The sequence below is a fragment of the Phymastichus coffea genome, unplaced genomic scaffold (genome assembly GCF_024137745.1).
Source record: "Phymastichus coffea isolate CEN01 unplaced genomic scaffold, Cenicafe_Pcof_1.1 PCOF00109, whole genome shotgun sequence".
Taxonomy (NCBI): domain Eukaryota; kingdom Metazoa; phylum Arthropoda; class Insecta; order Hymenoptera; family Eulophidae; genus Phymastichus; species Phymastichus coffea.
The window spans coordinates 129,823-155,449 of NW_026706920.1; the positions used below are offsets into that span (position 1 = coordinate 129,823).

At 35.1% G+C, this 25,627-nt stretch overlaps 2 protein-coding genes across 3 annotated transcripts in view; one reads left to right on the forward strand and one right to left on the reverse strand.

Moving 5' to 3' along the window:
- LOC131670369 (B-cell receptor CD22-like) overlaps nt 1–25,627 on the reverse strand; it is a gene marked incomplete at its 3' end in the record, with an annotated part of 212,117 nt that overhangs the window by 128,878 nt on the left and 57,612 nt on the right. The gene's annotated exons all lie outside the window — the stretch shown is intronic.
- LOC131670343 (glucose dehydrogenase [FAD, quinone]-like) lies at nt 15,501–25,353 on the forward strand. Of its 2 annotated transcripts, none has more exons than XM_058945868.1 (7): nt 15,501–16,196; nt 21,663–21,988; nt 22,527–22,918; nt 23,319–23,752; nt 23,863–24,233; nt 24,942–25,036; nt 25,115–25,353. In XM_058945868.1, exons 1-7 carry the CDS (start codon nt 15,989–15,991, stop codon nt 25,191–25,193), a joined length of 1,905 nt encoding a protein of 634 aa, XP_058801851.1. In that variant the 5' UTR covers nt 15,501–15,988; the 3' UTR covers nt 25,194–25,353. The 2 variants fall into 2 exon arrangements, with proteins under 2 accessions (XP_058801851.1, XP_058801852.1); XM_058945869.1 differs by having other exon boundaries at nt 25,118–25,353.

The following is a 25,627-nucleotide window of genomic DNA, read 5'->3' on the forward strand; positions in this document are numbered from 1 at the left end:
TGGTCATCTACCCAATAGATAATCGGAAAATAGATCATTTAGAAATGACGAAGCGTGATTTTATTCGAAATATTTCTACAGTGTTATAGTGTTATAAATTATTCTCAGAAAATTTGTTATTTTTGATTTTAATGCAGCGGCAATTAAGTAAAGTTTGAGCTGATTAACTTTACACAGAAATTTATATATTTAACGATATTACTGTTAAAGAAGTAGCAAATTCTCTAGGAAAATAATAAGTTTTATCATCACTCAAACTTCCTCAGAATTTGAAGATTTATTCTTGCGGAAGCAACTGATCGGTAAAGCAATTTTAATGTTGACTCTTGTAGATTATGATATTTAATAAAAAAAATATTTGAATATTTTTATGGTAATATTTTTATGGTAATAGGTTTATGTAGACCACTTTGAAATCTGGACTCGACCTCTGATTTAAATTATGTTATTTGCTTATTGGTCGATCGAAAAACTAATTTAATATCATTTTCATAATCCAGATAACTGTAGCAAGAGTTCTGCGAATAAAAACTCACAAACAATATCGTAAAAAGAGCGCCAATATAGCAGCACCAAGTCATTTGATTTTCAAATGAGTTTCAATTTAACAAAGCAGAGCTGGGTGGACGCCGTCTTGAAGCCGTCCACCGCGACAATTAATAATATTTAACAGGAGTAAATCGAGTGGATGAAATATTACCGTAGAGAGCAAGCGACGCGGCCCTTATCAATTATCTATATAGCGTTATAGTACGTAAGTCCTGGCCCGCGCAAGGAGGATCCTACACACACACACACACACATACACATATATAACTACGTAGCGAGAGTGAAGGGTAGGTGCGTTGCGGCGCCCGAGATAGGCAACTGCAGATATTGCATTACGAGATGTAATCAACGTGTCGAGTTGCAGGGGCACTCGTGCAATCTGAAATATCGGTCGGGAGCAACGAGGAGTTCGCTTCTCTCTCTCTCTCCCTCTCTCTCTGCTTCTGTGTATTAAGCCCGATAACACGAATTATCATTCTACTGTGTACGCGCGCCCATGCAAATACACGGGGCGTTGCTTTGTGTATTTAGCCGCCGCGAGGCCGTTTTTCATCTCTACGCTACTGCCGCAGCTATGTGATGAATAAAGCGTTTGCGCGCTAGTCTGTACTGCTTGTGTGTATCTACGTATACACAAGCTCAATGATTTACTACCTCGTTCCCCGTTCCAAATGTGCTCTCTCTCTCTCTCTCTTTCTCTCCCTCTCGCGTTGCACGAAAAGTCTTTTCGCTCTTTCCGCTCTTGACCAAACCATTGTTGACCTACTACGAATGTCTTCTCTATCATATGAATAGGAAATGCACAAGATACTTTTTCATTCGACTTCCCAAAAATATATTGCGATTTATGAGTGAGAAAAAAAGGAAGAAAACATTATTTATGATTTGAAAATATAATACCTTGCGTATATCGAGTCTATCGGAGCGTATTCGCATTAGTTTGCCGACTAGTTTTACCTAATTACAGTTTGACATCAAGTGTCAAAAACATATACTCCCTCATAATGTTTGAACACTTTCATCTGTCTGTCAAATGTTTCAAGCAGTTTACGTGCTTGCGTAAATTATTTTTAATTTTTTTTTTAAACGCGGATGCAGTCTGTAAGTTCTTTGATGAATTCGTTTCTCCATAACATCAAAGTGTATGTCATGGAACAAAATAAGATTATATTCAAATCTATTTATAGCGATCGTCATTTAAAAAAACGCTCGTTGCTTAGAAACGTTGTTAAAAAAATGTTTAATGAGAAGTCATGAAAAATCTTCTAATAAATGTCAGTTTCTTTTAGTTTCCTTGGTTACCTAATTTGTTATTACCTTGTTACTAATGGATATAAAAGGCTGAAGCAACAGTTTGTTCACCATTTCTTTCGCTCCTAGCTTTCATTCGCATGCAAAGAAGGTTACTTTATCGAAGATTGTACGGTTCAATATAAAGTTGATCGATTTAAAAAAAATCTCCAAACGCTCACCACTAACATTGCTTTTTACCTACTTTTACCTCCACATTTACAGTCTACATTATTATTTTTTTCTCTCAAAAAAAAATCATACATCATCTCGATGTTTGCATTTTTATTCGCATAATTCTCAGAATTACGCGCTCACAACCGTTTGTGTGCGTCCCTGCGTATGTGTATATGTGTGTACGCATAAGGTAGGTACTAAGTTGAAATGAGAAGCTGAAGTAATACCGTCGATTACACGGACGAGCGGTAGCTAGGCTTTTTGCGTTATTACCGGTGCAGTGCCTCATATATTCGCTAAAAGAGAGAGGGGGAGGGAAAGAGTAGTATAATTATATTTTTCTCCGCTTTTACGGTGCTGTGTACCGTGGTCTCGCGAATCTCCTGCCTAACTTTTCCGCGTCCTCGCACGTTTTCCTCTATACTTCTTTTTACTACCTTTTATTTGTCACCAAGCTCTGAGCTACTTTTGGTGCAGCACTAATTATTTGTACGTGTATAAACGTGATGCTATATATATATATATATTTTTTCAAGCTAACGAACACTAAATTACGGAAGAGCTGTACTCGAAGAGGAAGTTTTAACTGTACAAGTTCAGGTTTTCAAAATTTGTTTGTACTTTTATACTGAAAGTAATTAACACGATTCTGAGATACATTATGTTTTGACTTAAATCATATTTTATTAATTTGGCATATAAATAATTTATAATAGTTTTATGAGAATTGTACTCAAAAGATTTCAAACAAATGGTAGTTGAATTCAAATAAAATTTTTAATTTAAATTAAATTCAAAATAAAATTTTTAAATTCAACCAAAATTTAAATAAATTTCTATCGGTGGATAAACTTGATATAGAACAACAATATAGGAAAAAATCGAAATATATAAAATAGTAACAAATTACATTTGTCAATTTTCCAGTAATACATATAAAAGCGATATAATCAGCGATGCATATAAAATTTATACATTTCTCAAGTGCAATACTAGAATTGGAATAGCTATATTATATAAATGAAGGCGAATGTATATGTGAAGCGAAGGGCACTCACTGTAACAAGATATAAACATTGGAGGGTCTACCGCTGTCTTACGCAGTTACCAGTGACATTTCCTTTTATATACGAACATTTTATTTTGCGGATCTTGGCGTAAACTGTGTAAAAAATGATTGGATCATTTTAGCTTGATATCTGTCGGATTATAACAGTATACGCCCCTATACTGATGAAATCACCTTTCCTACAAAATTATTGTAAGGTTAAAGTACGTATAACTTGTTAAACTCAGTACGAAAATGTCGAGCTTTTATAGCTTAAGAATGCTAAATTACGGATAATATCAATATAAGCATAATGTAAAATAATAAAAAAATTTTGAAAATTATCACATTTCATATTTTCTCACGGCTTTGACTTTTTAAATAAAAGTTTTTACAATATCATCAATGCTGTCCATGCTTGGAATTTCAAAGGAATATTATAGTTCTATTGAATTGTTGTACAGCACATAATTTATTATTGCTATGGAATAGGAAAGGAGAATGACTCATGTGAATTTAAAAAAATCATATATTAATTCATCGACAGTAATCTTACTGAGAAATACATTGTGATGTGCGTCAGAAAGACTGACATCACATTAATCTAAAATGAAAAATACCGTGAAAATGCATAATGGCTTATTCATGAGTTTTCAGAATTGAATTTCAAAAATCCCAAATTATTCAAGAAACGGAAAAGTCCGCGTGATTGTACGACGTGAGCTGATGGATGGAAAACTCATTTGACGTGCGAGGAAAGCGTGCCATTAGCGACTCTTCTTTTTTCATGAAAGCAAGGAAATCCTTCCTGAATGCACGGCGTGTGCGTTTTCGATCGATCCTTCTCTCTCTCTCTCTCTCTTTCTCTGTCACTGTCTCGTCACCGTAAAAAGGGCTGTAGTCAGGCAAAACCGTTCAACTAAGCCTAGAATGATTGCCTCTAATTTCTCTCCGGGCTCTCACTCCTTTCCTGCAAGAAATTTCCTAATGCTGTCAGACCTTTAGGGATGTTAGCGCGCAAACACCACGTGCGCGCTTTTCAACATGTTGCCAAAGCCCGAGCACGTGTGTCGCGCCGCTTGAAAGTACGTAATACCCACTTTACTTTTTCCCACGTATTTTCGGAAGCTTACTGACAATACTAGCTCGTCACGTATTTAGGGGACTTTGAGGAAATAGATCCACCTATCTGTAAGCGCACGTAAAATATTTACTTCGTTGGTTTTATACTATCCTTTAAGCAGAAAATGTGAAAGAAAGAAAATGGCATTCTCATGACAAATGATGATGATTGCATCGCAATAGATATACACATAAAATATATGTTGAGTTATTTATTCAGCTTCAGTTAATTTCACGAGAAAGTTAATTTTGTTTGCAAATGAGTGAATGTGATGGAGTAGATAGAACCAAATAAAAAGTAAACAAACCGAGTAAGGTAGCGCGTAAGAACAAGAGAAAACGTGAGATTTCTCGGCCCGATAAAAATACAGCAATTAGCTGGTCTGCTACCTCGAAACAATTGTTATTCTGCCAGAGATAAGGTTGCATGTTTTACGTAAGCATGCCCATACTGGTGGCAGATCCTCACTTGTCGCGCGTGCAAGGAAATGATAAATTTTCACTCTTAATCCGGTCGGCCAACTTTCAACCAAGTTAACTTCTCTAAGCTGGCGACCACCTCATGGTCCGCGTTCCGCGGGTAAAAGTAGCCGTTAAAGTTTTCATTAAAGAATATGTTCTCGTAATTTACTATTCTAGCGCCTTGCGGAGCAAGAAGACCGCCCATCCGCGCTTTCGCGCGCGCGCGTGAGAGAGAGAGAGAGAGAGAGAGAGAGAGAGAGTAAAACGGTCCACCGGAACGCGCGCTGCAAACTTCGAACAAGTCTCGCAATCTGGAAATCGAATGGAGTTTCGGCGAGAGAGGACTTGCTCGAGTGAAAAATCGCCAAGAAAAAGTTTGCCGATGCTCGCGCTTATCCATTAGACGGCTGAGCAAGTTTCGCGTGCAGTGGCTCGCGTTCCCTTGTGGCTCTGTGCGCGCCTTTCTTTTCTCATTCTCGCGCCGATTTTGAATGCCATCCGGGTATTCCAACAGCACTGGATTGCCCTTTTTCAGACAAGAGGGAAATGGAGTTTTTTACGGCCCGTGTAATTGCGCACTCGTACAGGTCGCTGCTTCGCTCACTGTGACGCTCGGCTTTTCTAGTGGTAGGCAGAGAAAGAGATATATATATATATATATATATATATATACCGGAGATGTGCAAGTGCACGAACTTTATGATTTTCTTGAATGCAGAGGAAATGAAAAATTGCCTCTTATCCATTTATTGTAATTTCACACACGATATAAGTCTTCTTTTCTTAGTTAATGCCACTTAAATTATAATTATGTCGAGGATCTTTATTTAACGGCACGTTCTATATCTAATTATAGAGCTGGAGATATTGGACCATTTGGTACAATATCATTTCTTATATCAATCACCTCCCAATAGTATATTTGTTGTAATTAAATTTTATCTTATTTCAATCTTATTCTCTTCAAGTCTTCTTTTATAATTGTATTATTTTTCATAGTTAATTATATAAGATAATGAAAATGAAATGGACGTGCATTACTGCGTTTAGTTAAATTATACAATATTTTATCAACTTAATGATTTTTATAAATATTTCTACTCAGGGTTTCAATTTGATAACGGAACTTTTTTATAAGTTGGACTTAGCTTTGAATAAAAATTTGGTACCTTCAAATAACAAATTTTCATTTTTGCAATGTATGCTTGTAGTTAATTCTTATTAATGTACGTATTTATAAAAAATGATAGAATTACATTTTTTCATTATAGTCTTGTAACTTTTTTTTAAAAAATTCACATGTATATATATGAAACCAAAAATGTTCTTCTTAATAAGTATTTTCAAATCGATTGAATTGATTAAGCAAATGTAAATTGATATTTTATATATATTTTTTAATTTTCTTCCGTTATTTATAAATTATAAAAGATGATAGTTTTCCTAATAAATTTAGACCGTAAAAATTGAATCATAAAAAAACAGTAGTATTATCAAAATATTAATTTGTCAACAAAACGAAAAAATTATTTTACTGTCTTCGAATCCTAAAGTTACACTTCCACCACTTGTTTTCAGTTTTCGAAATGACAATTAGTCACCTTGTTTCGTACGAATAGTTCTTTTTTGATAAAACTCAGTATAACTCCAATCTAAGACGAACATTTCTTCTGTAATAAGGATATTCGTGGGATATTCACTGATACTTGAAAATTAACCTTCGCGTTTTCAAGTTTCAGAATCGATAATGGATAAAAGTAGAATCAAGAGAAAAAACTTTTCCGAAGGCGCTGGTCGTACATTTCGCTTCCTTTTCTCACGTTTTGCACTTGTTTCGCGTCGACTTTCGGGTTTACCGCCGTTTAATATTTCAAGAATAATTTCTTTCGCCATCGCCGTGAAGATAATTTAAGACCAGCAGCCTGGGCGAGACGGAAGTTTATAACCTGAATATGGAATTTGCTTTCCTTATTAAGAGCCTCCCAGAGGAGCAAGGGGTCTCCCAATAGAATATTCCCGAAGAAGAACGAACCAAGATAGAAATAGAGAGTGAAAGAGAGTGGCCGCGAAAAGGAAATAAAAGAGAGAACGGGATAGCTGGATCAGAAAAATATAAAGGAACGAGGAGCAGTACAGTGAGAGATCGTCGTTGGCGTCTTTTATATAAAAATCGAAATAGCACGGCGAGCGCGCGAAAAGAAGGAGGAGGCTTCGTCAGTGCACAAAGGATACTCTTCTGTACTCGAGACTCTGAAAATAGAAAAGGCGAAGAAAAAACGCTAGCAAGAGAGATGGTCGACTTGAAGGGGGTTTCGGTAAGGACCTCGTGCGCGTCCCTGAGAAAAGCTCAAGTTAGGCTCGAGCTTTTGGAAAATCACTAAAAGAGCTACTTTCTGGAAACATGAACCCGCGCTTGCGTTTGATCAAAAGTTTGCCCTCCGGGTATAGCCATTGAATTTTCGGCGCTCTTTTTCTTTTCCTAAAATTGTTGTCCAAAACGCGTCACGACGCTCTACTTTCTTTGACCGATTCCTTTTCACTGGATACACAAAGCTAATCATTGTATATTCCCAATGTTATACGGTTCTTTTGTTGTGATATTTATAAGTTCATTTATTTTTTGGTTTTATATCTATGTGCTTTTTTATCTACGTGGTTGCAATAAGCTATTGTCATCATGTCTTTACGATACTGATATAAGGAGGCGTATCTTAGGTCGACCAGCTGTGGATAATTAATTATAGTTCGCTTTTTCCTGCCATTCATACCAGCTTGACGGTTATGACCGGCTGAAGATGGAAGTTATACGATAGGTGCTAGAGCTATGATTGGCAAGTTCAGTGATCGAACAAGATTTTGCTTTATAGGTAATTTATCCGAGTCATATCGGTGGCTTGAGAGTCTTTCTTAGACGCTGTTTGCAAAAAAAAATGAAAATTCTTAAAATTATTAATGTACGCGATATTTTATATGACTCCACATACATTGTCAAATCAATCAAGAATTATTATAAAATATTTGACGATAATGAAGGAATGATTCTTTAATCGTTAGAAAAGATTATAAAAGAATAGGGTTGATGAATCTTATAATGAATCTCTTTCAAACGCATCAAACAAAATGCATACGATCAAACTAAAACTTAAGCTCGTCGAAGAAATCAAAGGTGGATTGAATTTCTATGGAGCTTATTAAACTTGCTCCTTCAAAGGACAGGGCTATCAAAGGACAGGAGAGAGAAAGAGAGAGAGAGAGAGAGAGAGAGAGAGAGAGAGAGAGAGAAAGCGTCGTTGCAATGAGCTCATGACAAGCTATATCGTAAAAAGCGGACCAAAAAAGTTGAGAAGAATAAAGTATAAGAAAAGGAAAAATTGGGCAAGTTGCGAGGGACGGAAAAAAGATAAATGAAAAGCAGAAGATCCGCGAGAATAGGCTTTTAGCATAACACGTGAGAGAAGAATCGAGAGTTGCGCACCAAGGCTTGTCGAAACTTGCTGGTGAGCTCCACGTCAAGGACTGCGGTCAAAGGCCTTATTGATCCTGCCGACTGCGTTATTCCGGTATAACTTCGCTTGCTCGCGACGCTGCTGTGTCCAAAACTTTCTAGTCTCCTTTTCGCTTGTGCTTTTTTCTCGCGAGTCAACAATCGAGTTTCGATCGTGCGCCCACGTGCAAATATTCTATCGGAAAAATGTCTCAAGCGATTTTTCCACGTTAACTTTCAAAACAAAAAAGCTACTCGATATTCACTATAACCCCGCACCCGAGTATATCTCCTGTACGACAAGGCTGAAATTTAACGCAAACGCGAGTTTCACTCCTGCTTATCTCACCTTCATTTTTTTCCTCTCTCTCTCCTTTCGTCTCCCCCCTCCCCCCAGAAAACTCCATCCTGTATATACGTGCTGCTTTGACCTTTCCTTGGACCAAAAAGAAACTTTGTTTTAATTTCTCGAGTTCCCTTTTTCTCGATGCAAGGCATTTGCCTTCATCATTACATAAATATTTTTCTCCCACGTTTACGTTACAGTCACAAATCCTGAACAATATCTCAAGCTTAATTCGCGCTTCATAATATGACACAGTTTCTGCTGCAAAAAATAAATATTGTACAATGCATAAACCATATTTAATATTTATCGTTCTTTTTTTTTAATATTACTCATTTGCCAGTTGATTATGTACGATAAATATCTGCAATGCATTTATAATCATAACATTTAATTTTTTTATGTTAAACTAATGTTTTGTTAGCTCAGAAATAGAGGGTTAAATAGAATTGATTGACTAGTTGGTCGAGAAAGAGAAAAGAAAAAGAAAGAAAGAGAAAGAGAGAGAAAGAGAACAATAAGAAACGGAACATATAATCTTACAGAGACGTATATAGCATAGCTAGCTCACGTTTCATGCCCTGGAGTATACAAGAAATTACACTCAGAGCTTGACTGTGCTACCCTCAAAATGTTTGACAAATCTTTACCACAGATATAGAAAGCAGTAGTAACATATTGATGGAAAGGTGGTGAAAGAACAAAAAAATAACAATCGTCATTGTTAAAATTGTTATTATGAATTACGTTTGCATCTTCCTTGCTATATGGAAATTCGAAATCTTACACTTTTTAAAGTCCGACATAACTTACGAAATACTTTTTGAAACTTTCTAAAAGTTTGCTTTGCTTTTGATTCACTTCTTGTATTATTCCATCGTTTCTTAGCACTCTTGATACCAATTTGTTTTCTAAGATACAAGCATTCTATTTACTATTATAATATTACTGTAATAGTAAACAATACTTTTTTATTTACTATTGTAATATTATTATTATTAATAAATGCACGAATTTTGATCATTTACAACTGTTCGCATTATGAATTCAATTAAGATATAATCATACCCAAGATCATTATTTTTCAAGACGTTCAAAAGTTATGCGCATACAATGTTAATTACAGTTTTTAATGCCTGAAGTTTCTTATAGATGAACGAATGCTCGTAACGGATATGATTTACGAACCATTAACGACTTCACCGAAAGCATAAATTCAAATTAAAAATAAAAATGAGCTTCTCTAACTCTTGTAACTACACTATACAAATATAACAACATATGCATTACAGTACACTTCACGCAGTTTCACTGTTCTCGGTTTTTTCGATTTCGAACGAGAGTAGAAAATAGAGAAAAAATTGACTTGAACGAGGATGGCGGTGATTGGCTGTACGAGGACATAAAGTAGAAATAAAGCAAGAGCCCTTGTTGAAATATTTTTTCATCTTCGTTCTATAAACAAAAGCACAGAATAATTTCATTACGAACCAGCGAGAGCCGAGTTTGTTTGTCTGCTCCAACGGTCAGGATTTTGCCAGCAGTTATAATAGTGACCAGTAATAAAGATCGAACAACAACGGCAACCAAAGAAAAAAACGTTCTTATAATCTTACGATTGTGATGATTTCGGAAATTATTGAATAAAAGAAAACAAGAAAGAGTAGTAAGAAAAAATATTGCAAGTGTGTGTATGCGTGCTCTTAGTGTTGCACAAGAGGTTGCCAAAGGGAAGGCGCACTTTTTTTTTTTTTACAGGAAGGTATAAGGTACGCTGGTCGCACGCAACCCTTAATGCCAAAGCTCTCGGTTGGTGCCGCTAAAACGAAGAAAAATGTGAGTCGAGCGTGCGACTACAGAAGCATAGTCAGGGGCTCCTTACGACATTTCTTGCCATTCACCCTGGGTACGAGAGGAGAATGGATTGGATGGCGCGTTAGTGGCCAATTTAGAATTGCTCATTGCCCCTCTATTCTTTGTACGATCCTCGAGCGAGCGCAGGCAGATGAGAAAAATAGACAAGAGGAGACAAGGAATATGGCGTTTGGAGCGCTATACTTACTTCACATTTATACGCGTCGTCAAAAACGACGCGAAGGATTTATTTTTATGCTCTCACTCTCGCACAGGAGAGCGTGACAGGGGAAAAGAGAGAAAGGTTCAAACGTATCGCGACTTCGTGCCGTAGAATATCGCGTGTGTATATCTCGCTTCGTCGTCTTTTTAATGAAGGCGATGTGTGGAGAGCTCATTTATACCTTTATTGATGCATAGAAACGACGTGGAGAACATTACCTTATACTGCGTGTCGTTTTGCAAAAACCATTCGGCGGGCTGTCAGGTAAATCAGTTCGCCAATTATTCGCAATAATTGGCAGAAAAATAATTTTTTAGCAATTGTATAGATTTTTATTTCGTTATTTTCTATTATCCTGTATTCTTCTAGGACACGTCTAAAACGTGAAAAATTGCATTTAATTCAGGCTATGTTATGTTTATCAACACATTTCAATTTTTAATATTTTATGTATAAGAAGTTTCTACTTGGTCAAATAGGATCAAGGTGGGACAGTACTCGTATTATTTTTGAGAAAAATTTGTCTTGATAAAACCATAAATAGTACGTTTTCACAAAGGAAAAAGTAAATTAAGTAAAATTTAAGGCAAAGGAAAAGCAACAGTAAAGTATCTTAGCTGTTGCTAAAGCCGGCAGAGCAGAGTGTTAATAATATTTTCTCATTAGAAATTTACGCTTATAATCTTAATGACTGAGCGGTCCGCGCACGAGTCTTGTAGAGCGTCCGCTTTATGAATAAACTCGTGCAGGTTTGTCATTGTTGCGAAACTTTCACCGTGCTTTGCGCACACGAACGTAATTACACTCATCATATCCGCTCGGCGCACTTACACTCAGCAGTAGTAGCAGCAGCGCAGCGGTAACATCACATTCTCGGTTCCTCGCTCTTTGCTACTGTGGGGCTTAATCAAACATGCTTAGGACGCGTTAAAACGCAAAAGCAAGTGATGAAAAGCGCTTGTGCTATACTTACTGCTCTGTACGACCGAGATGCGAGCTCAGTTATATTCAGAGACACCTTGGGAATTATATCCTGCCGTTCATCTTCTTCTCGCATTTTTTTTTCTCGATCTCAATTTGGTCTTGACTCTAATTATTTTTTACGAGTTTTCTTTGAATGCAATACTTTTTTATGCAGTTTTATGATACCTCGGCCTTGCGAAATTAACCTCGATGAAATACATTGCATTATTGGAATTTACTCCAATCTATGGAAATAGTTAAAAGAAATATTTTTACTTGGTAAAATAAGGTTGTTTCATGAAATTTGATTCGTCGTTTAAAAAATCCCATTTATAAACAGTTTATATAAGATTTTATTAAGTATTTCTACGGCCTCACACTTTTATAAAAATATAAATTTATACTTAATAAATGCGCTTTAACAATGGCGAATATGAAACAGGCTGGAGTAAAAATTTCTATTTTCGAAAAATTCTTAAATATATTTCTGTCGTAGAAGAGCTATGTATAAGAAATATGATGGCAGTTTTTTCAGGAAATGAATCATAACATTATTTAATCTAATCTTTTCGCGCACAAAGCACAAAGTCCTCAAACAATTAACAATTAACTTATCTGGAGCACTCTTTGTACCAATATTAAATTTACAAAGTGCTTTCTAAACTAATATTAATCTAATGATGAAACAAGCATATAGCGAACCAGAGGGTACATTATTCAAGTTACTTCCTGTCTGTAATTTGAAAAATATTATTCGAAAGTGTACGTACAAATGATGATAGATCCACGTGCTTTCTAAGTATCAAAAAATTCTTAGCTTTCGCTAATTACTCTAACATCTTTTGTCTTAAGGGGTGCAGAGCTAAATCTGGTATAGAATATTCGCCAATTCGCAGGCGGAATTCATTCACGAGCGGAAAGAGTAGCTCTGGAAGCACGAAAGTTATTGACCACTTGGAATATTATTTTATTTGAAAGAGTAACTTGTAAAGCTAATAGTATTTTTATTTCTAAAACATTTTTCTCTGTTGGTCTCTTTGCCCTTTGTAAACTGTCGATTTATTTTTCTGTGGTTCGGTGAATGAAACTTGTTAATACATGAGCGAGAAAAATCTTGTTTTGTAGGACTGATAGTCCTTTTATTAATAATAATAGCGCGGAATATACGTATAAGGAGGACTAATGATTGTAAATAACTTTTCTACACTATACAGATATGTAGCTTTGGCTCTGTAGATTTCTTCGTCGTAACATTTAAATGTATTAGCTTAAAAATTTTCGATACATTAAATCAGTAGATACGTATACGGAAAGACTACTAATGCGAGCGCTCACGCTATTACTCTACGCGGAATCATAGCTCGCATGTCCACGTCATAGTTTACGGTGGAAGAGAAGTACCTAGCGGAGTCATTTCTTCTTAAATTGGAAAATACTTTTTTTACGCTTTTGTGTTTTAAAGCACAGCAAGCTTTTGAGCAGGAAATCCATTCATTTTTAAACATACATCGCACACATAATTTCTTTCCCTCTTTAATTTTTATTTTAACACGTTAAATTTTATACCATTACTGCACGTGTACCTGTGAGACATTAAAAATATCCAGTTATTAAAGTGTCATGGTAAAGAACTAAATATATACACAAGTATAGTTCACAACGGCGCGTGCGTATCGAAGAGTGATAAAAGACGGAGTCAATGGGCAGGGGATAATCTTTGTACACGTATGTATAGTTATAATTAGGCAAGCTACAATATAGCCAGGTATATCTTCTACTCGGTCGAACGTTTTCACACAACAGCAGATATATACATTATAAAGCATGCGAATTGCGGTATACAAGCGACGAAAATTGATTTCATGCTCGTCGGACTATGCGGTATATTATACTCTCTGTTATAGCGAGAGTTGGCGTCGCCACCACAGTGCGTATTTTCTAATAATAAACTAGAATGTAACGCAATCGCTCCTGCTCATCGTTTATTCCAAATAGTGCTTTTCATCTCTCTGGCACGCATGTGCGTTATTCGGCAATAGGCATTTAACGAACAGTCCATCGCTATGTTATCACTATATTATAGAAGTTTAGCTTAGCAGTCGTTGAATTTGTCCGATGCACCGCGAAACGCGTCAATTCGCGACAATATGAATCTGCTATTAAGTTGTATTTCCGCCAGGTGTATGTGTGCGTGTGTTTTGCATGCGTTTGTCTTCTCTCATCTAACGCTATCCACATTTCCGTGGTTCGACTGCCGATAATACTTATTAGCCAATGTTGCGGTTTGGATTACGTTTGCGTTGCGAGCGTTTGATCTGGATGCAGATCGACCATTGGCCACGATGGTTTTAATTGATAGTACTACTTCGCCGTTTGGCTATCGGCTCTGAGCATATTGTCTATTTTTACTTTCACAAGTGAACTCAAATAAACAATTTTTGTGCAATGATAAAATTTTTTAGTGACTCGATAACTGAATGCCTGCAAAAGTGATTTACTACTTTACGAGCTTATGTATGGAATAAGCTTAGTGAAAGGATTGGTATAAACATTACGAGATGTATGGTATACGCCGCTTAACGAGAGAAACTTTATTACAAGGAGATTTCTGAACTACGTAGGTACACGATTCTCATCATTGAAACGAGTTGTGGCAAATCTTTTATGTTGATGAATGTCAAAGTTTTATCGTCATCCATCTAATTTAGAAAATAAATGAAGGTATGGAAATATATGAGTAGGTCGTGCTAACAAAAGGGATTAGAAATGGAATTTGTTTTATAGCAATAATTCTATGTGGTTTAATTTTATCATCGACGTAACTTTTATAATTTTCAAGAGTGTCAAGAAAATAATCTGTTATTAGGATTGATTTCAAATGAGATAATTATTTTTTCATTTCATTTCTTAGGGTCTACAAATCGAAGCATTATAGTTTCGAAAATACAAAAACTGAAATATTTTCTAGTTATAGCATAACACTTTCAAATGATATAACTATCTACAATTTATCTTATCATTAAAAGTATAAAATTACCGATAAGGAACCATTTTTGAAATGAAAATTGTATATTATACTTGAGTAAAATATTGAAAATCTTATCAAAAGGTTACGTTATTTAGGTTGAAACAAGAGTGGCGGAAGTCAAACACGAGAGCGATAACATCTCACGGAAAACATCGTTAAGATCGAGCAAATGGTACGAAGTTAGGCACTACTGTAGCGTATAGTGATGGTAGTGGTGGCGGGCGCTCACATCTAGAGCGAGAGTAGATAGAGCGAGAGAGCCAAAGTCAGGTGGGAGATGAATTATAAAGCGACTGCGGCACGGTGAGAGGTTTTGCAGTGCATGCACCCGCGCTACTCGCTCGCCCGCGCTCGCTCTCTCTCTCTCTCTCTCTCTCTCTCTCTCTCTCTCTCTCTCTATCTATCTATTTCCTCTCACTTCGGTATGTGCCACTAACAATACGCCACTTTCAGTCATTCTTCAAATTATCACTTACCGTGAATGAATTGCAATTTCCTAAAGCTGTTCATACATGCTTGTGTTTTATTGTGTTTATGTACCACTTCTTTGTGTTGGTTATGTGAAGCAGTGATGTGTCGTTGAAGTTACCAGTGCTACCACGGAAATGTTAGAAATTTATATTTGAACTTACATCCGCTAGGTTCTAACATGGGATTTTTATTTCAATGATTCCTTTTAAGTGCACCCGCGTGATTCGAAATGGCTCCAATTCCAATGGGGTTTATACAATTTTCAACAACCTCAATTAACGACCATTGGAATTCGAATGTGAAATTCAATAACTTTCGTTGTTTCTAAAGTAATCTCTATAATAAGTGAATATAATTCGCTAGTTATTTGTTTGAACATTTATTTTTTTATTTTCAATAAATGTGTGATAATTATTCAAACTGAAGTGTTCCCTTGGACATAATTGTGAGAATAACTTGAGCATTTCAATAAGATATAAAAATACTTGTCGACATAATTAAACTGAGGAAGGTAACTTCAAATTGAAAAATAAATACTCTTTCCGTTTCAACTGAGCATTAAATTTGTAGCTTTACATAACGTTCATCCATTAAATTCAAATGGCAGGGATAATATAACCCTCTCAAATTGCTCCATTAGAAGTGCACATTTTATTGGCATAAGAAAGTAAGCAAGATAAAAAAGATAGTCGCAATAGACGTAAAGTAAAGAGACGACAAGTTAACGACCGAAGAACAAGTATCCGACAAATTTCCCATTCGTAACAATCATTGCAAAATTGACAACCTATCGCACATGCAATGTGTTGTTCTGGAGAGCAGTCTTAGCGACCTCGAGGGCGATAGCTTATGAGCGACCCTGGGCTCGAATCAGTGGAGCGCACGCGCGCGCGCGAGAGAGAGAGAGCAGTCCAATATCTAACGAGTGAGGACAATAGCCTGTGTGTTAGGGTGGGTAACATCTGGCGAAAATGTCATACAGCCTGTCGTTCAGTCCATCGTGTTCGGAACCATTTCTAGGGCCGAGTCTAGCACAGACTTGCCCAGGCGCACAGTTCCTCGTGTTCATGACAATCCTCGACACGTTTCTGAGGGCTAAGCGCGAGGTTTCACGACTCTGCGAACGCGTGATACCAAAGGACCCAGCGGACTACTATTATGACTTCATCGTCGTGGGTGGTGAGTATATATAGTCTTAAGCTTGCGGCCTAATGCGTTATCATACAAGGACACGCACATAGCACGATGGCTGCTTGCTTTTATGAGTTAACCGAATGCGCTCGAGCGACTTCGGAAATCGAAAGTTTCGCATGTAATGCCATGTTTTGCATTCTAATTAGAAGTTTGATCATGTACGGCTAATGCATTCTGCTCCGCGCTGCTGTTGCCGATAGGGCGTTAGTCGGACTAATTTTGTATAAATGCCCCTCAGCTTACGTGTTTTTGAATTTTGAACGTGACGAATTTGTGTCCTGCGCTCTAGAGTGTAAATGTTTGGAATGGCATCAGTTATACTGATTTCGCTTGCTGTAAAAGTGTCATGCATTGAAATATTAATCGTTCCGTTGATACAACTACTCGACGATATGCAAATCTACTTCCTGATCAGTACACCGTCAGCTAGCCGCCAAGTGATATCCAGTTGCTTATTTACTTTTTGTATACTTTTGAAAGGTAGTAGTTGGGAAATCCATGCACTTTTATAACGTTATTTTCCTGTAATTTATCGAGCTTACCGCCGTTGAGAAAGTGCGTTAATGTCGCATTGAAAATATCAGTAAGAAGGCTGTTAATATAAAAAAATATTGCATAATCTTCACCAATTTTTTTTTTATTATACTCGATGGAAGTGTAAAAATTATTGCATACAATCACGCGACGAATATGCATATTTACAAAAAGTAAAGTCTCTCATATGCTATGAAAATTTGTAAACATGAAATATAATTTTGTATAAAACTTGATTGTTATTTAGAAATGTCCGATGAACTTTTATTTCTTTTTTTGTATATCATCCAAACAACGTTGATCCCACGGTAATTGCCAATTAAAGGACAATAACGATACGGCCTAACGACCCTATCAATTAAAGAGAATTCCGCATCATTCGGAGCATTCTTATATTATAATTGTCGAAAATAAATTCCAAGTGCAAAAGAATCGCCACTCGCTGGTGTGTGACGTGAAACACGATTGTTTTATGCACATATTTATGAATCATTAACCTATCGATCGTTTCTCACAGCCGTTTTTCCGCATCCAAATGTCCATGAACTAAGTGTTACGCGCTAGAGGCCAAAGAAATGGAGCAAACGAATATTAATTGACATTTCTCAGCTAAAACACTCGCAAATTTATTGAATTTTCCGGTAATTATTTCGCAGATAGAACCGATTATCAAAACGTTCGGTGCAGTCAGGCGCACGATCCAGTCAAAGCAACATCGACCCCCGTCAATATATATCGTGCGAACACGACAAGCACACCCGTCTATCGGATGTACATATATATTGCTTTCTATCTCGTCCTCTCTATTGAACGGCATTCGCCAAGCTTTGTAGAATTGATTAGGAGAAGGCGGAACTAGATGGACGTTAAAAACTAAGATTACCGGGCTGACGACCATGAAACACGGATAATTAACTACTAAGATTGTTTTGGATAATACTCCAACTAAACTAAAGAATTTTTATCGTGAGCTGACTGTGAATATAATAATAACGTTTTACTTCTATAGAGCACCGAATTTTATTAATTTTTTAAAAATTAACTAATAAAGATAAATATAACGTTACTCATATTAGGAACTTATTGGACGTATTTATTTATAATAATACTTTAACCTTTATATGCCTACAATAAAACATAATGTCATACTAGCGCAAATAAGTTTTCAGTAAACAATTTAGAATTAAAATTAAAAAAAGAATTATACGACAATGACTTCTAGCACATAATGCCGATAAGAGTGAATATTGTTAGCTATTTTTGAAAAATTCAAGTGCTTTTATACAATCAAGTTGAAAAATGAAGAAAAAAAGCCGAGCGCACTCGTAACATAGTGAACATCATCTTCTCTGAAGGAGCTTTTATAAAAGAGCGAAAAACATGGAGTAGCGCAACGAGAGCAAATATTTATACGGTAAATTGAATTGAACGCTGGCGGATTCAGTACTGAATAGATGGTTCGAGAGTGTGGTCAATTTGTTTTCTTTTTTTCGAAATAAACTCTTTAGAAGACTGGAAATTACATTTAGTACTACGATCTATGTTAATGTGTCGGACGCGAAGCAAGATTTATTGGAGTCAAACAGAATTATCGCGATATATTGCTATTTGTTATCTAAATGAATAAATATATTTTGTCGAATCCATTATCAATTTAATAGTAGGTGTTACTTATATCTATTATTTTAATGTCACTGCAATATGTATGTAAATTTAGTTCTATTCTTAAATGTGATAAGTTTAACATTATATTTTTCTTCATAACAACTGCAACTCATAATAACATAAATAAATTGAAATACTTTTCGAATCATTGAAAAAACTGTTATTAGATGATAATAAATATTTATGTTATATATGAAAAAAGCTGTGAAAATTATGCGATAAAATTTCTCTGATAACTTACACTTTTGTTGGTCAGTTGTGTAATCTCTGGCAAGTTTTATGAAACTAATAAAACAACAGTGTGTATACAGAGATTCGATAATCTCCATTAATTTTTACTATCAATAGTGAAAAAAATAAACTAACCGGTGAGGTAGAGATGAAATCAAGACATCGAATAAGCCAAGAGTATAAATATTTTCATCTTATAGTGATAATAATATTTGCTCGTTTTAAACGACTAATAATAAAAAATCATTCAAACAAAAATCTGGAATATCAAGGACTTTCTTTGTTCCATGGATTGCTCTAATTTGAATGTTAATTCGCTGAATATAAATCTCGCGAGTCACGTCACTACCGGTAAAAGTGCGAGCGCGCTAAGAGCGTGTATACTCTAGATTCTGTTTTTTTTGCCCGAGAGCCGTGCCCGGTGTCGATGTAGTTCAAAGCCACGCAGCCGTGAAGTCAGTTTTCCTCTTTCTAATCCGCCTGTTCACTGCGTTTCAGGAAACAGATTCGCTTATGCGAATATGTGGAAACCTCGCTGGCGAGAGTTATATTTATATTTTATTTAAATAATTTTTTTTATGCTATACGTAATAAACACACTATACGCAATTTTATTGAAGATAATGGATAATAAATTTCTCTTTAAATGGTGTCATATTTTCCTTAAATATAAGTATGTAGTTGATTGCATTATAACATACTCAAATTACATTATTAATGAATTATTATTAATTTATTAATTTATAATCATCAAAAGAAGCTTTATTCGGATATATAACACTATACTTATTATGTAAGCTCAACATTAAATCAACTTGTATTAGTTCTGTTTCGTGTAATTTATAACGTCAACCTTTCGAATTCAATGAAGATGGTACAGAGGACTTGATCAGTAGGGTAAAAAAATCTACGGTGTGTACGAAACCAGTTATTCATTGGCTTCTACGTTTTTAAACTCTTCTCTTCTGTTCATTTTATTAGTTTACTGAAAAAAATTGAGTTCTTGTGACAATGAATAAAATTGACAATAATCTTATCTTTCTATATCCGCACCACATCCGATTAGTTGAATGGATTAATGGCACAAGAAAAGAAAGTGAGAAAGTGCTAACACGCGGAGAGAAGCAAAATAGTACCGGTGTGCCGGGCTGTATAATGTATCTACATTGGTTCCATTCAAATGCCTTCCTACCGTCGTTTTCCCTTGGGCAAACCCACAGATATAACATTCACTTTTAACAGGTTGCTGCAAAAATGAACGGGCTAGCCAATCTAACCGGTGCAGCTCTCCTATATTTCGAAATATTTGCGGTAGTTTTTTCGATTTTTTTTCAATTTTACGATTGCATGTTAATTACTAGAAGGTAAAGCCGAAGTATGTTATTTGAGAAAATAAGGTTTGTGAGAAAAGTACTATTCTAATAGGCGTTTTCACTTGTGCTCTAAAGCCATGCATTTTAACTCAACTTCAATTAAATTTATTTCTATTGTTCTACAGTCTATTACAATAGAAAAATATTATCTGTATGTGTGTGTGTGTGTGTGTGTATGTGTATGTCTTCAAGAAATAAAACATGGAATAGTTAATAAATGTTGACTGAAACATCTTTCAATAAATTTTATACACATACCATTTTTACAAACGGTAACTTACACTTAAGATTTGACTATACAAAATCCGTATATATCAATTGAAATCCATAAAATACAGCGAAAATCAAATTACTTTATTTTTGTAACACAATATAAATCTCTCTCGATGGACGAACGGGCTCTCAAAATTACTTTGTACAATTTACTATTTCACGAAAAATCAATCTAACTACCAAAGGCAGAAAAAAATGCACGTTGGCATGGATAGCACGCTATCGACAAAATGCAATATCCAACATAGAGCGCGCTATGGATCAATCCGATCATTCTTCGACTCTCGGCTCGGCCGATTTGTACAACTGTATCTAAATAAAAAATGTAGCTGTTAGTGTTTCTACATTTAGTTACAATACATAGATATATAAAGCTAATGTAATTTGTGTAGCGTATCTATTTTTCCTACTTTTTTGTTACTGATTAGAGTTAAACTATAACATCACTGATGATATGTATGAGTTCAAATTGACTATTCTGCTCAATTTATTATGTTTGACAAAGAAAAATCGTCGTGCCATCTTTCTATTGATTTCTATTTCTACCGATAACCATAAAACGATGATCGCAATACCTTTGGTGATTATAATCTAATTTATGTTATAGTTAGACAAGCAAATCATCAGGGATTACATAACTTGCCGTAATAATTTTGACACACAACAATAATTTCAAATTCGAAAATTGTGCACATAATTCAACATTATGTGTAGGTACTAAATACGTATTTTAATGACTATTATTCATTTTCGATTTTACAGAAATATTTATCAGCTTCTTAATTATGTAAATTATAAACTCTGAATAAAATCGTCCTTATAAAACACGAAAATATTGGAACCTTTTGACGCCGACTTTTATGATTAGCTGCTGAATAATGCTTATTAATGGTATCATTTCACAAATAGTTGATGAGAGTAGCTTGTAATGAACTTAGCTACCAAAACTTAGAGCCTTTTTCTTATATAAAAGATGTTTACAAAGAATAAATACATCTATGGGCTTTAAAAGTAATAAAAATTTTCGTTTATTATACAAGAATATATAGGATGAAATGTTACTTTTATTTCACAAAAAACTTTTTTTTACATTTTACAAAGTGTAGAAGCCTGTACTTTTCAGGGAAAGGTCCATCTAAAAAGTTACTTACTTATTTCATAAAATTGGTAAAACTAATTTCCGCAATTTGTGTGTGCGTGCGTGTGTGAGCATGTATGTACGTGTATCAGCAGATAATAAACGATTTATTGAGTAATCTATAGCATGAAATGGGTATCATAGATTTACTGTAGTACGTGTTATAATAATTTGTATTAAGGGCAAAATATGCAAATCAACAAACGAAAACAAATCAAACATTCTCTTTATTCGTAGGCGGTTCAGCGGGAGCAGTAGTTGCATCAAGGCTAAGCGAAGTACCGGAATGGAAGGTGTTGCTGATCGAGGCAGGTCCAGACGAACCACCAGGCGCCGACGTACCAAGCATGGTAGCAATGTTTCTCGGTACCGAGATAGATTGGCAGTACCGAACCGTGAACGAGAAGAATGCATGTCTATCGAGTGGTGGCTCGTGCAGTTGGCCAAGGGGCAAGAATTTAGGCGGCAGTAGCGTACACAATGGTATGATGTATATCAGGGGACACCCAAGGGACTACGACGACTGGGCTGCACTCGGCAACTATGGCTGGACCTGGGAAGATGTGAGTGTTTGTTATGAGAGTATTGGGTTAGAGCTTGCATGCTTCGATGATGTTATATAGATGGTAAAGGCTAATACTTCAACAAATTATGTAGCTTTCTCGACTTGAAATTCAAATGGGTTTTAAATGATACAAAATTAATTTTGATTTTTCATTATTTACTCATATTAATAGAGAGATATGAAAACGTTTTGTATGGAATTTCTTTCAGTAGAAATTACATATATTTAATTCATGATTTCAATAAAAATGTAATTTTGTAGGCTGAATAAAAGAAAAAGTTTATTGAATTTACTAACTAAAAAGTATTATTCAACAATAGTTAATGTCAATTATTTTGATACTGTATAGATGAATTAATAAAAATGAATTTTTAAGAATAAAAAATATTTCCACTTGAATATGACATTGTTAGATCAGTTTTACTCTTTAAAACATATTTATGTTTCAATTTATGTCATATTTTAATTAGCAAGTGAGTTCGGATGATGTATTAATTCTTGGCAACTAAATAAATATTCCGTTTGAATATCTGCAGGTACTACCTTATTTTCTATGTTCGGAGAATAACACCGAACTGCCGCGAGTGGGTAAGAAATACCACGCACAAGGAGGTCTGTTGAATGTGGAACGATTTCCGTGGCAGCCACCAATCACCGCAGATATCCTTTACGCTGCAGCGGAGGCTGGTTACCCAATAAGCGAAGATTTGAACGGCGAGCGAATTGCTGGTTTTACCGTCGCTCAAACGAACAACCGTAACGGCGTCAGGGTCAGCAGTGCATCGGCATTTTTGCAACCGGCACGCGACCGAAGCAATCTTCATGTACTACTTAATTCTACTGCCACAAAGATTGTTACGGAGGATCAACAGATCGTTGGAGTTCAGTATTTTAAAAATGGCGAGTTTCGTGTTGCTCGAGCTACCAGGTAGAGTTTCTGCAATCTTTCACTTTCAGTTTCCTTCTCAGTTCTCGATGGGTTATCTTTGCTTTCACTTGCTCGATGCATTGTTGAAACTTTCAGATAAGAGTTATGCTGTAAATCAATTATTTTTAGATTACTTGTAGTAATCAACATCTTTTCATCTTTTACATTTAAACAATACGAATGAATTTGTATTGTTTATTTATTGGAAAATAAATCACATAAAATTAAAGTTGGAAGTTATATAAAATTTGAACACCACGAGCATAAATACAAAGTACAATAAAAAGAAATTATATTAATAAGATAATTATATTATGCAGCAAGTAAATAAGCACAAATCCAAGTTACGACGGATTATTGCTAATTTAATAATAAATGTATCAATTCTTGAATTAATCAGAGAAGTTGTTGTATCCGGCGGAGCAGTTGGTTCACCTCATTTGCTACTACTTTCGGGAATTGGTCCGAAAGAGCACCTGCGAACCATGAATGTAAGCGTGGTCAAGGATCTTCCAGGCGTTGGTGAAAATCTACAAAATCATGTTTCATACACCGTATCATTCACGATCAATCAACCAAATGAATATGATCTTAACTGGGCAGCAGCTACCGAGTACATTGCGTTTCAGAAAGGACCAATGTCCTCAACAGGGCTATCTCAAATAACCGGAATACTTCCGTCAAGTTATACAACTTCTGATCATCCAGATATTCAGTTATTTTTCGGTGGATATCAAGCCGCTTGTGCCACTACTGGGGAAGTAGGGGCACGTTTAGATAATGGCCGACGTAGTATTAGTATGTCACCGACTAATTTACACCCACGAAGTCGGGGTAAGAAGGCAACTTTTTTTAGCTTCAAAAAATCCTTAATTGATGAATCTCAATAATCAACGTGAAAATAACAACGTAAATAGAAGTCATAAAAAAAATATTGATTACAGGTACTTTACGATTAGCGAGCAACAACCCGTTTATTTATCCAATCATCCAACAAAATTATTTATCCAATCCACTAGACATAGCTATTTTAGTCCAAGGAATACGAGTAGCTCTTTCATTAGCTAACACTACTGTACTTGCTCGATATAACATAACTCTATCCAATCCTCCTATCCGTGCTTGTTCAAGATTTCCATTTTTAAGCGATGCCTATTGGAGTTGCGCAGTTATGCAAGACACGGGACCGGAAAATCATCAATCGGGATCCTGTAAAATGGGACCTCCCAATGATCCGTGGTCGGTTGTTGACCCTGAATTAAAAGTATACGGTATAAAAGGCTTACGTATAGCTGATACATCGATCATGCCGAAGGTAATTATTTGTATCAAGTTAAAAAACAAGTTACCGAAGAAAAGATCTCTGGAATGTTCCTGACTTTTATATTACAAATTTGCACGCTCACCGATATTTAATCGCGATAGACCAACATTTCATTAACTTCGATTAGTAACTTATTTAGTAACACCGGCAAATATTAGACTTGATTGATTTAAATTCAATCGTCAGTGCGATTAAACGCATAACATATACATCTCATTTCAATCGAAACTGTCATAATATAATATATATTCACGCACATATTTATACGTTTATATAAACGGTGTATTCTGCTTCAATGTTCACTGCGTTACAAATGAGTGACAAATTTATACAAATGATGATAAGTCTTTTGATAATTTCTGTGACGCGTTTTGATGAAGTTGAAACTTATTTAATATATGTTGCTTTTTAGATCTAGAAGCATTTTACATATAAGTTGAATAGTGTACCCAACAGAAATATATTGAGCTTATAATTCAATAGTTAACTATCTAGTTCCTCATAACATCGTAATTTAAAGATCACATCATGAGGAAAATGTATAAAGCAAACTGCATATTCATATGTAGATCAGTATGTTGATAATGAAATATATTACCTTCTATGCGTTTTAAAATAATGTCTAGATTTATTTAATAGTATTAATTTCTATAAAAATGTAATCTAAATATATGTTAATATTTTTTATTATTACTTCAGGTTACATCAGGAAATACGGCAGCGCCAGCAATGATGATTGGAGAACGAGCTGCTGCTTTTATAAAAAAAGATTGGGGTGCCACATCTACGCAATGGTATTATAATATTTTCAAAAATATTCACATAAATAAAATATATATTTCAATTCAAACAAATCAATAATTTTTCTTTAGCAGTTCGTGCTTTTCGAAGGACAATTCATTAGATTTTTTGCGATGGGGAATTAAATATCTTGATCACGATATCTGGTGACCTCAGTTAGAAATAAGTCCAAAGTGTTTGATTAAAATATCAGACAAGCCATTATAAAATTAGCAAAATTATAGACAGATATACTTTATCAAGTATTAGTTGTTATTAGTATATAATTAGTGAAAAATTTATAGTACATTACTGTTTATTTGTAGTACTGTTTATTTACGTAGATTTAAAAATTATGATCGAGGTGGATGATCAAACTTATTTTGTAAAGTTTTAAAATTAAATTATTGAATTATTTGGTAAATTACTATTTTCATTTTAAATGTACATAGTTTTGTTGTGAAACCAAAGTAAAATCAGAGCAAATTTCCTCTGACGTTTTACATATGTAATTACATGAGCCTGTAAATAAATCAACGTTATTTAAGATGTATCAGTTTTTTCTTCGCTTTCCTTCTTTTATCTTGAATAAATAAAAAAAACAT